Source organism: Salvelinus namaycush, chromosome 32 (genome assembly GCF_016432855.1).
Source record: "Salvelinus namaycush isolate Seneca chromosome 32, SaNama_1.0, whole genome shotgun sequence".
In the NCBI taxonomy this organism is placed as follows: Eukaryota; Metazoa; Chordata; class Actinopteri; order Salmoniformes; family Salmonidae; genus Salvelinus; species Salvelinus namaycush.
Genome location: NC_052338.1, coordinates 26386051 through 26399235, shown reverse-complemented (window position 1 = coordinate 26399235; position 13185 = coordinate 26386051). Strand labels below are relative to the sequence as shown.

Sequence of the window (13185 nt, the reverse complement as noted above, 5' to 3'; positions counted from 1 at the left end):
TGGTTCGAATCCAGGCTTAATCACATCTGGCTGTGATTGGGAGTCTTTGGATTTGGATTTCAATAGGGTTTATAATTGCAATTCAACTTTGCAATGGTTTGCTGAGCTAGATGCAGGTAGCCTATAGCCCCTGTCAGGCAGACATTCATTTCAGGGAAAAGTCCACAATGAAACTGGCATTAAATGTGGATAATGATACATTTGTGATAGAGCTGTGACCATGATCACAATTGATGACTTCCAATTTAATTAACCAAATATGACCATTCAATGGCATAATAACACAAGGCTACAACAATAAACTGAGTTATGGTCAATTTATTAAAACCGTTTACCAGCTCCAGGTGGGCTGCACAAGTGGCACAAATTGATTTGCAATGACTCCATTGATATCGTAAATTCAACATATTTATTGTAGCAAATGGTAGGCTATATCTCAATCAATCAAATGTATTTATAAAGCTCTTTTTTTACATCAGCTGATGTCACAAAGTGCTATACAGGAACCCAGCCTAAAACCCCAAACAATGCAGATGAAGTTGTTTTCAAGAGCTGTGTTGGTGTTACAGGATTCTGACTGTGCTATGTTGCAATGTGGAAAGAGCAGTCACAGTGGAAGCAGAATATTAGGGATGGCAACATGATTTGATAGACTTGGTTGTCGAAGACCAAATCAATGATTTCAAGAGATATTTCAGAAAACTATCATGAAAAAGACATGCAGAGACATTTGATTACAGTTAGAAACACAATATTTAAATTTGGTCTGTTTATGGAATATGGATAGGGTAAAGGCAACATGGCAGGGACACTGACAGCACTACGTGATTGATCACAGAGGAACTTCCTCATCCTCAGACAGGTGGATTGTTGCGATCATTGTTAGCAGACAGGATGATTTTGGGCCTGTGGATGACAAGGTGCCGTTTAGAAGTGTCCTGGTAGTCAAAGTAATTGAGGTTGAGTTTCGTCGCTATCCTCCTGCCCTGGCACTCCAACAGCTGTGAAATAAATATAAAAATATTCTGTAATATAAGTGGATGAGCAAGGGAAGGAATGGGCAGTGATATAGACCACATACTACATTATGGTCAGATGTTTACTAAAATATATGATTGGTTGATGAGAAGCAGGCCAGGGCCCATATCTCGGATCAGTTTTGCCTTCTAGATCATAATGAATAGGATTATATGGACAGATCCTAGATCAGCAATCGTACTCTGAGACGCTTCGTCACATAGTGGCAATAGTAATTCTACTCAGCAATGATACCTCATATTTCTCTGAGAAGCCACTGAGTTCCCTCTCTTCAATCTTGTATCCATTCAGCATCAGCTTGTACATCAGCAGTACCTGTCCTGAAATTATGTCATGAACATTCACCTGCAATGCCTTGAGACTTAAATCAGTCCTTTTGCTGGACATCCATTCAAACTATCTCTTCACTTTTGTTTTGATTATCTGAGCACTAATAGCCCATGACTGATTTGAATGAAGGATCACAATTCCACACTGACAGAAAAGGAGTAACAGTACTAGGACCTCACCACTCTTCTGCGCTATCATGCGTATGTAGATCTGGTGCAAGGGGCCCCTGTGGCGTAGGTGTGTGTGGATGTAGTAGCGGTACTCCTTCTTCTTGTGATCGATCACCAGGCGCCGGCGGAAGGCCCCGGAACAGATCAGCCATAGAGAGAGACACATGCTGAACACCAGGAACCCAGTATACTTGTGATGGTCCTGAACCAGGAAGAGGTAAGCTTAAAGGTTATGGTAAAGGTCAGTCGAAGGGAGAACGACTGAAGAAAGCCTACCTACAAGGACAACAGTTAATGATATGAGATTTACAACTGCTCACAAAAGGAAAACTAAACATGTGAGATGTGTTTACAATTCTCCCTTTTCAACCAGTATTCAAAAAAGAGAAATAGCATGTCGGGCAATTTCAGGTTGTGTGCCTATTCCTCATGGGAGCACTCACATACCCCAAACTCCATGTTCATGTAACAGGCAGTTCCAATGGTGGAGGCGATCAGTAGCAGTGAACCTTTCCAGATGTTTTCATGCTGGTATTCAAGAACAAACACTGCAACAAATCATATCACCATCAACCAGAAAACCAACCAAAGGAACATTTGAAAACAAATCAACTGAAACAAAATAATTTGAGATAGCAATAAAAGTACAGTTAAATAGAAATGAGAGACGTCAACGATAGATCTCTTACCGTCCTTCACTATAGTGAATGGATAGCAAGGGTTGTTCTTGATCTTATCTGTGAGTGCTTGCTCAGTGGCGTTGAACTGATGGTCCCACGTGCCAAAAATCCCAATAGTCATGGTGCTAACAGGCTAAATGGAGAGGGTTACATGAGAGAAAACACAATGTCAATAATTGAAAGTTGCACTACAGTGTCATTTTAATGTAAAGAGTGTATCATGCAAAATACTCACACTCGTTGTTATGCGTGTTTTAGTCAAAAATACATGATGTTCTGTAACCAAATCCCTAAACCTTCTGCCTTCTACAGTGGAAGATAGAAGACAGTAAATTGACAACAATAAGTTGTCATGGTAACTAAGTAATTATTGTTGTCTGATAACATTCTAGAGCCCTAGGATTCAGGGTAGGGTTCATAGCCCAGAGCTGTGAGCTGAAATGTCTTATAGCGTTCACAATGATTCTCTGGGGTTGCAGTTTTGCTAAATCTGTCCTCAGGAAGTTAAATGTGGTGTGATCACCAATTTTAGTATCATGTGAATGTGCTCATTCAATAGCAAGGTCAAGGGATTATTATTAAAAGGTACATATAAATCATTTCTGAATGTGGCTGCTGTTTCATGTTGGCTTGTGAGTGTTTTTGCTACCCCCCTGTGTAGTGAGACAGCACGTTATCACTGTTATCAGGGGGCCCGTCAACGGAACAGTCATAAATCATGCAGCGCGTTATGTCAAGATCGCAGATTTTAGAGAAACAACAAATCTCGGTACATATAAGTGTCTTATATCGTCTGAAAGCTTAAATTCCTGTTAATATAACTGCACTGTCCAATTTACAGTAGCTATTACTGCGAAAAAAATCCATGCTATTGTTTGAGGAGAGCTCCTAACAACAAAACACTTTTTTCACCGCGATAGGTTTGATAAATTCCCCTCTGAAGGTGAAATGTGTACTTACATTCTGAAATCTTGCTCTGATTTATCATCCAAAGGGTCCCAGAGATAACATGAAGTGTCGTTTTTCATATCCTAAAAAGGTCCATATAGCATGCACAATCGATTTTGGATTTCCACTCGTTCAATTTGCAAATAAAGGAATCTGTGAAAATCTCACAATAAACGTTGTTTCAACGAGTCAAATCACGTTCGTATGTATTCCTCAGAGATTCTAGAAGGTAAGAAGACTTCACTATATCATTAAGGGTGTAGTATATCCTATAGGACACCATATTTGGTCAAAGAGCGACGCCTTCATGGCACGCCGATGACGCGGGCGGTCAACACTTGAATGACTGTATCTTTGTCAAATAAGCACTGTCACGACTTCCGCCGAAGTCGGTCCCTCTCCTTGTTCGGGCGGCGTTCGGCGGTCGACGTCACCGGTCTTCTAGCCATCGCCGATCCACCTTTCATTTTCTATTTGTTTTGTCTTGTCTTCCCACACACCTGGTTTCAATTCCATCATTACATGTTGTGTATTTAACCCTCTGTTCACCCCATGTCCTTGTCCGGAATTGTTTATTGTAGTGCTTGTGCACGTTATGCTGGTGTGTAACGGGTTTTGTTTACCCATTAATTTCTTGTTCTGTTTACGGTGGTTTTGTATTTTAAACTGCGCCGTTGTAAATCAGTTTTTGCTCTCCTGCGCCTGACTTCTCTGCCGCCAGTACGCACCCCCTACAAGCACCAATTGGGGTAAAACAGAGCTAGCTAGATAGCCAATGAGCTGGGCTTTAAGGGAGTATCCGGAAACCATGTATATGTCATAAAATGTAGGTACTCACCTTGTACGACAGCATGCCTTTTCATTTTGGACAAAAATTATAAATATACTCAGAGTTATAAAGTTATGAAAACTAGTTGTTTTGCAAATGTTGAACTTATAATATGGCTACTAATACTTGGAAAGCTAATTCAAAGTCCAAGTATACAGATTTGACAATATTCTTGCAGAAAAATGTTATATGAATGCGAATGTCTCCATCATGATTTGCCCAATTGTACCTGGGGACTTCACACTAAAAGTCTTGTAGTTCACTCATACTTCAGGACCTCCATATCCGGCTTCTTCACCTGCGGGATCGTCTGAGACCAGCCACCCGGACAGCTGGTGAAACTGAGTATTTCTGTCTGTACTAAATCCTTTTTGTGGGGAAAAGCTCATTCTGATTGGCTGGGCCTGGCTCCCCTTCGTGTGGGCCTCTACCCTCCCAGGCCCACCCATGCCTATATCCTACCAGGCCCACCCATGCCTGCGCCCCTGCCCAGTCACGTGAAATCCATAGATTAGGGCCTAATGTATTTATTTAAATTGACTGATTTCCTTATATGAACTGTAACTAAGTAAAATCGTTGAAATTGTTGCATGTTGCATATATATTTTTGTTCACTGTATATACAGTACAAGTCAAAGGTTTGGACACACCTACTAATTCAAGGGTTTGTCTTTATTTGTACTATTTTCTACTTTTTACACTACATTAGTAGAATAATAGTGAAGACATCAAAACTATTAACACATATGGAATCATGTATTAACCAAAAAAGTGTTAAACAAATCAAAATATGTTTTAGATTTTAGATTCTTCAAAGTAGCCACCCTTTGCCTTAATGACAGCTTTGCACACGCTTGGCATTCTCTCAACCAGCTTCACATGGAATGCTTTTCCAACAGTCTTGAAGGAGTTTCCACATATGCTGAGCCCTTGATGGCTGCTTTTCCTCCACTCTGCGGTTCAACTCATCCCAAACCATCTCAAATGGGTTGAGGTCGGTTGATTGTGGAGGCCAGGTCATCTGATGCAGCACTCCATCACTCTCCTTAATGGTCAAATAGCCCTTACACAGCCTGGAGGTGTGTTGGGTCATTGTCCTGTTGAAAAACAAATTATAGTCCCACTAAGCGCAAACCAGATGGGATGGCGTATCGCTGAAGAATGCTGTGGTAGCCATGCTGGTTAAGTGTGCCTTGAATTCTAAATAAATCACCAACAGTGTCACCAGCAAAGCACCCCCACACCACCTCCTCCATACTTCACGGCGGGAACCACACATGCAGAGATCATCCGTTCACCTACACGGAGTCTCACAAAGACACGGCGGTTGGAGCCAAAAATCATCAAAGGATAGATTTCCACCAGTCTAATGTCCATTGCTCGTGTTTCTTGGTCCAAGCAAGTCTCTTCTTATTATTGGTGTCTTTTAGTAGTGGTTTCTTTGCAGCAATTCGACCATGAAGGCCTGATTCACGCAGTCTCCTCTGAACAGTTGATGTGTCTGTTACTTGAACTCTGTGAAGCATTTATTTGGGCTGCAATCTGAGGTGCAGTAAATCCTCAAAATGTCAAGAACTTTGACATTTTCTTCCAGTGCAGTTGCAAAAACCATCAAGCGCTATGATGAAACTGGCTCTCTCTAACTTATCCTCTGCAGGAGAGGTAACTCTGGGTCTTCCTTTCCTCATGAGAGCCAGTTTCATCATAGCGCTTGATGGTTTTTGTGACTGCACTTGAAGAAAATGTAAAAGTTCTTGACATTTTGAGGATTTACTGACCTTCATGTTTTAAAGTAATGATGGACTGTTGTTTCTCTTTTCTTATATGAGCTGTTCTTGACATAATATGGACTTTTACCAAATAGGGCTATTTTCTGTATACCACACCTACCTTGTCACAACACAGCTGATTGGCTCAAACGCATTGAGGAAAGAATTTCCACAAATTAACTTTTAACAAGGCGGCACAACTGTTAATTGAAATGCATTCCAGGTGACTACCTCATGAAGCTGGTTGGGAGAATGCCAAGTGTTCAAAGCTGTCATCAAGGCAAAGGGTGGCTACTTTAAAGAATCTAAAATATTACATTTTGATTTGTTTAAAACTTTTTGGGTTAATATACGATTCCATATGTGTTATTTCATAGTTTTGATGTCTTCACTATTATTCTACAATGTAGAAAATAGTACAAATAAAGAAAAACCCTTGAATGCCTAGGTTTGTCCAAACTTTTTACTGGCACTGTATATATTTGTGATGGGATGTATGGACAAAGTGGACAGTATATGGATAGAACATGTAGTATACAGTATGTATTGTGTAACATGAAGTCCTATGAGTGTCATCTGATGAAGATCATCAAAGGTTAGTGATTCATTTTATCTCTATTTGTGCTTTTTGTGACTCCTCTTTGGCTGGAAAAATGGCAACATTTTTCTGAGTTGGTGGTGACCTAACATAATCGTTTGTGGTGCTTTCGCTGAAAAGCCGATTTGAAATCGGACACTTTTGTGGGATTAACAACAAGATTACCTTTAAAATGGTATAAGATACATGTATGTTTGAGGAATTTTAATTATGAGATTTCTGTTGTTTGAATTTGGCGCCCTGCACTTTCACTGGCTGTTGTCATATCGATCCCGTTAACGGGATTGCAGCCATAAGAAGTTTTAAACAACAGGGTTTTCTATTTTGACTTAGTTGATGTCCCAGGGACAGTTAGCGCAGAACATAGGTCATTCCACCCCGATTGTGGTAAGAACTATAGAAACAATGGTTAAACATTGAGAGATTTATTCACCTCTGAATCTACAGATCCCATGTGTATGGGTATGTATATTTCATACTCACTCCCGTTGATTCTAACCTTTCAATGTAGATTTTAGCATTATTACGATAAAGGTGGTAAGGGTAGGCAACAACACATCTGCCACGCTGATCCTCAACACTGGGGCCCCTCAGGGGTGTGTGCTTAGTCCCCTTCTGTACTCCCTGTTCACCCACGACTGCGTGGCCAAGCACGACTCCAACACCATCATTAAGTTTGCTGACGACACAACAGTGGTAGGCCTGATCACTGATAACAATGAGACAGCCTATAGGGAGGAGGTTAGAGACCTGGCAGTGTGGTGCCAGGACAACAACCTCTCCCTCAGTGTGAGCAAGACAAAGGAGCTGATCGTGGACTATAGGAAAAGGAGGGCCGAACAGGCCCCCATTCTCATCGACGGGACTGAAGTGGAGCGGGTTGAGAGTTTCAAGTTCCTTGGTTTCCACATCACCAACAAACTATCATTGTCCAAACACACCAAGACAGTCGTGAAGAGGGCATGACAACACCTTTTCCCCCTCAGGAGACTGAAAAGATTTGGCATAGGTCCCCAGATTCTCAAAAAGTTATACAGCTGCACCATCGAGAGCATCCTGATCGGTTGCATCACCGCCTAGTATGGCAACTGCTCGCCATCTCAAATCAAATCAAAGTTGATCGTAAGGCGCTACATAGGGTAGTGCGTACGGCCCAGTACATCACTGTACTTGGCCGTACGCAGTACCCTCTGTAGCGCCTTACAATCAACTTTGATTTGATTTGACAGGCTGACCCCCCACCCCTTCAACCTCTGCAGAAATGCTGGCAGCACTCATACGTCTATTTCCCAAAGACAACCTCTGGATATGACGCTGAGGACGTGCACTCAACTTCTTTGGTCGACTATGGCGAGGCCTGTTCTGAGTGGAACCTGTCCAGTTAAACCGCTGTATGGTCTTGGCCACCGTGCTGCAGCTCAGTTTCAGGGTCTTGGCAATCTTCTTATAGCCCAGGCCATCTTTATGTAGAGCAACAATTCTTTTTTTCAGATCCTCAGAGAGTTCTTTGCCATGAGGTGCCATGTTGAACTTCCAGTGACCAGTCAGTATGAGGGAGTGTGAGAGCGATGACACCAAATTTAACACACCTGCTCCCCATTCACACCTGAGACCTAGTAACACTAACGAGTCACATGACACCGGGGAGGGAAAATGGCTAATTGGGCCCAATTTGGACATTTTCACTTAGGGGTGTACTCACTTTTGTTGCCAGCGGTTTAGACATTAATGGCTGTGTGGAGTTATTTTGAGGGGACAGCAAATTTACAATGTTATACAAGCTGTACACTCACTACTTTACATTGTAGCAAAGTGTCATTTCTTCAGTGTTGTCACATGAAAAGATATACTCAAATATTTACAAAAATGTGAGGGGTGTACTCACTTTTGTGATATACTGTATATGTCTTGTTCGATTAAATTCATATTTATATCCAAAAACCTCAGTTTACATTGGTGCCATGTTCAGAAATGCCTCCAAAATACCCGGAGAAATTGCAGAGAGCCACGTCAAATAACAGAAATACTCATCATAAACTTTGATGAAAGATACATGTTTTACATAGAATTAAAGATACACTTGTTCTTAACACAACCGCTGTGTCAGATTTCAAAAAGCTTTACGGCAAAACACAATATTCAATAATCTGAAAACAGCGTTCAGCCACAAAAGCAAGCCATACAGTTACCCGCCAAATTGTGCAGTCAACAAAACTCATAAAAAGCATTATAAATCTTCACTTACCTTTGCTGATCTTCGTCGGAATGCACTCCCAGGACTCCCACAAGAAATGTTTGTTTTGTTCGGTAATGTCCATCATTTATGTCCAAATAGCAATTTTTGTAGCGTGTTTGGTAAACAAATCCAACGTCAGGAAGCGCGCTCACTAAAAGCTGACGAAATGTCCAAAAGTTCCGTAACAGTCAGTCGAAACATGTCAAACGATGTATTGAATCAATCTTTAGAATGTTTTCAACATAAATCTTGAATAACGTTCCAACCGGAGAATTACATTGACTTCAGATGAGCGATGGAACAGAGCTCCCTCTCATGTGAACGCGCATGGTCAAAGAATGGTCAGGTCATGGCAGACCTGACTAATTCCCCTCTCATTCGGCCCCCCTTCACAGTAGAGGCATCAGACAAGGTTCTACAGACTGTTGACATCTAGTGGAAGCCGTAGGAAGTGCAAACTCATCCATATCTCGCTGTGATTTCAATAGGATCTTGGTTGAAAATCGACCAGCCTCAGAATTTCCACTTCCTGTTTGGATTTTTTCTCAGGTTTTTGACTGCCATATGAGTTCTGTTATACTCACAGACATAATTCAAACAGTTTTAGAAATTTCAGTGTTTTCTATCCAATACTAATAATAATATGCATATATTAGCAACTATGACTGAGGAGCAGGCCGTTTATTCTGGGCACCTCTGTGCACCTTTCATCCAAGCTACTCAATACTGCCCCTGCAGCCATAAGAAGTTAACAAATCTGCTAAGACCCCCAAAAAGTTGTTGCTGGCTTATCAGCTCAGTGTTACAAGTAATGGAAAAAGAACATTGGTTTAGATTACGTTACCCTCAACTTGTTAAACAAAAACAACCTTCAATCATTACTCATCGTCCGTATCTACAGGGGGAAATGGGAGCTCATCCAGAGTCGGCAACTCATTAGTCTCACCATCCTCTGGAGAGGCATAAAATCATAAACAACATTACCAGGTTCCCCAGTGTCGGCATTGTTAAGTTAACTTACATGGCATCTCTACTAGGAATGGTAAGTTCATTTGCATAGTTAGACCCCTATGGGAACTCCCACAAGCGGTAAACCTGCTCCTACCTTAACTGGCCCCAACCCACACATCCAACACTCTTTTTGTCCAGATGTAAGATTAGCAAACATTTCTGCTTTAGATAAGAACAAATTGTCCTCATTGTTGTGAGGGCCTAGCAAGGCTCTCTTTCGACGATGACCATCTACTTCTGGGCCTCTACTCCGGGTTGGCGTTGGTCCCTTTCTCTCAGGACTCATCTCACCCTCTGTCAGGTTTCCCACCAGAGAACAACCAACTGTTCTTATTAGCACTCCTGTACTAATGCAGAGGAGGGCCACACTGCACCACCGGAACTGGCGAGGCCCCATCTTCTTCTGGATCAGGAACTAGTCAGTAGTCTGACACGTAGATCCAGGTATCTCTCTCAGCAACCTTCACCGCAGTGGGGGTGGTCAGAAGAACTTGGTACGGCCCTCTCCAACGGGGGTCCTTCCAACTCTTTCTCCTGAAGTCTTTTACCACCATGAAATCACCTGGATTCCAACAGTGTTCAGCTCCACCTGCCAGGTTGGGCAAAGGCGCCTTCACCTGGGGGAAAAGAGTCTTAAAACTTCTTATGGCTTGGGGGCAATATTTCAACGTCTGGATGAGAAGCGTGCCCAAAGTAAACTGCCTGTTACTCAGGCCCAGAAGCTAGGATATGCATATAATTGGTAGCTTTGGATAGAAAACACGCTAACGTTTCCAAAACTGTTAAAATAATGTCTGTGAGTATAACAGAGCTGATATGGTAGGCGAAAACCTGAGGAAAATCCATCCAGGAAGTGGGATTCTTTTGATGTGGGTATTTTCAATTGAATGCCTATAGACTATCTAATGGGTTAGGACCCAGATTGCAGTTCCTATGGCTTCCACTAGATGTCAACAGTCTTTAGACTTTGTTCCAGGCTTGTTTTCTGAAAAATGAAAAAGAATGAGACCCTTTTTGTCAGTGGACTGAGGAAGAAGGCAGAGCTGGTTTGCGCGCTTGGCCGATTGCGCGCCCTTCGTTGTTTTTTCTTTCTATTGAATACGCTATTGTCCGGTTGAAATATTATCGATTATTTAGGCAATTGACAACCTGAGGATGAATTATTAACATCGTTTGACATGTTTCGACGAACTTTACCGGTACTATAAGGATGTATTCGTCTGCATGTTTTGACTGCCTTGGAGCCAGTGGATTACTGAACAAAACGCGCCAACAAAACAGAGTTTTTGGGATATAAAGAAGGACTTTATCGAACAAAACTAACATTTATTGTGTAGCTGGGACTCTTGTGACTGCAACCATATGAAGATCTTCAAAGGTAAGTGATTAATTTTATCGCTATTTCTGACTTTTGTAATTCCTTTACATACCTGAAGGGCACTTTTCGGCATTTGCTGTATGATCGATGAGAATCTCCATATTGCAAATGTACGGTCCTTTACTAGACGTCAGCGAATGTTTCTAAAATTCGCCGGTGGATTACTGAATCAAGCGCGCCAACTAAACTGACTTTTTTGGGATATAAAGAAGGACTTTATCGAACAAAACGACCATTTGTTATGTAGCTGGGACCCTTGGGATTGCAAACAGAGGAAGATCTTCAAAGGTAAGTGATTTATTTTATCGCTATTTCTGACTTTCGTGACGCCTCTGCTTGTTTGGAAAATGTTTGTAATGCTTTTGTACGTGGGACGCTGTCCTCAGATAATCGCATGGTATGCTTTCGCCGTAAAGCATTTTTGAAATCTGACAAAGCGGCTGGATTAACAAGAAGTTAAGCTTTTAAACGATGTAAGACACTTGCATTTTCATGAATGTTTAATATTACGATTTCGTATTTTGAATTTGGCGCGCTCCGATTTCACCGGATGTTGTCGAATTCACCGGATGTTGTCGAATCCGCACTAAGAGGTTAAGTGCTCAAAAGATCCTTCAAGCCTTGGATGGGACGTGGGGTATATTGAAATGCCACGTCCAACATTGTTAGTCATACAAATCAAACATTTCTTGCTGAAATGTTCTGCAAACACAGTAAAACCTACTGTACACCAATATTTATTTACAAGTACCACCATCTCTCCTTTTGACACATGGTCTTGACCATGTGACAATTTTGAGGGGAAATGGAAAGTACAACGGGACATGGCTGGTCTGCTCCACTCATCAAGCCATACACTCGCGGTGCCCTTATTACAGCACCCCGCCCACTTGAGTTTCTCTGAAGCATCAGCTGTGGCATGTAAAGCAACAATATCATTAACAGAGAAATGGTTGGTGGGAGCTGGAACTGCTGTCATCTGTAGGAAGAGGGAAACAGAAGAAGAAGCAGACAGTTTAGCTGCACAGTCAGCCTTCGCATTCTCCAGAGAAATGTTATCTTTAGAGGGAGTATGAGCCTGACACTTTATCACGGACATTGAAGAGCGGAGTCGAACAGCCTCTAACAGAGGGCACAAGCTTTCCGTGAGTTGTTTGTTTTCCAGAGGTCTAAAACCCTCTATTCTTCCACAATGTTCCAAAATCATGCACTACCCCAAACACATATCTACTGTCGGAGTACATGTTAACAAGCTCTCATCAAACCAAATCATTCTGCTGCTTAAACTGACAAGTGCAATGGGAGCCTTGCACTCTCCACAGTCTCCAAACTAGTTACAACAGCATAACCAACAAAAGGCTCTCCTTTATCATTACACTGAGCAAACCCATCTACAAAAAACTCAGCCTCTCAAGTCCAACCTAGGTCTACAGTCAACTTCAATAGCTAGGTCACAATCATGATATTCACCGGCATCCTGTGTAAGGAGAAGATTTGCAGGGTTAAGAATTGTACATCGTTTCAGAGGAACATGGGACATTGTCAATAGAATGTTCTGATAGTCTCGCAGGCGTCAATTGATCCGTTCTTGCATGTGTAATAATTGAGTGCACAGTATGGGGCACATGGACGGTTAGAGGAGATAAAAACAGCCTCAGTAGCAGCCACTACCGATCTCAACCAGGAAAGCATTCCTCTGATCACACTATCCAATCGTTTAGAATAATAACCAACAGGTCTATATCCCATGATACTGTGTCAAAACTGCATAAACATAAACCCACCCGTCTCAGAAACAAACAGATGAAAAGGTTTCGTATGGTCTGGCAGGCCCAGGCAAGGGGTGGACATCAGAGTTTGTTTCAATTTTACTTATGCCACAACTTCACTCGCCTCCATTTTTCTCCCAGAAATACAATCTTGGAGTGGTTGAACTCTCTCTGTGTAACGGCTCTCGTTGGTGGCAGAAAGAGTAGACCAAAGCGCAGAGTGGAAAGTGTTCATGATTTGAATTTTTTAAAAACACTCAAACAAAATAACAAAATCGAAAACGAGAACGCACAGTTCTGTCAGGCAACAGTAACTAAACAGAAAACAAGATCCCACAACCTAATGGTGAGAAAAAGGGCTGCCTAAGTATGATACCCAATCAGAGACAACGATAGACAGCGGCCTCTGATTGGGAACCACACTGGCCA

General features: G+C 41.9%; 1 protein-coding gene across 1 annotated transcript; it reads right to left on the bottom strand.

Moving 5' to 3' along the window:
* Positions 1-355: 355 nt before the first annotated feature.
* Positions 356-3223, bottom strand: LOC120027454 (transmembrane protein 249-like). The gene is made up of 6 exons (XM_038972393.1): positions 3179-3223; positions 2228-2351; positions 1986-2086; positions 1548-1740; positions 1273-1358; positions 356-1001 (listed from the first exon to the last, which is right to left on the bottom strand). The coding sequence occupies exons 2-6, from the start codon at positions 2337-2339 to the stop codon at positions 855-857; spliced, it is 639 nt and encodes a 212-aa protein (XP_038828321.1). The 5' UTR covers positions 2340-2351; positions 3179-3223; the 3' UTR covers positions 356-854.
* Between the last annotated feature and the right edge of the window lie 9962 nt (positions 3224-13185).

Excerpts from the sequence above, each read along its gene's own strand:
- LOC120027454 (XM_038972393.1), bottom strand. The coding sequence starts at position 2,339 with ATGACTATTGGGATTTTTGGCACGTGGGACCATCAGTTCAACGCCACT. Across the intron at positions 2,087-2,227 it reads ATTCACTATAGTGAAGGACG|TGTTTGTTCTTGAATACCAG; the intron begins GTAAGAGATCTA and ends GATTTGTTGCAG. Across the intron at positions 1,002-1,272 it reads GCTTCTCAGAGAAATATGAG|CTGTTGGAGTGCCAGGGCAG; the intron begins GTATCATTGCTG and ends TTTATTTCACAG.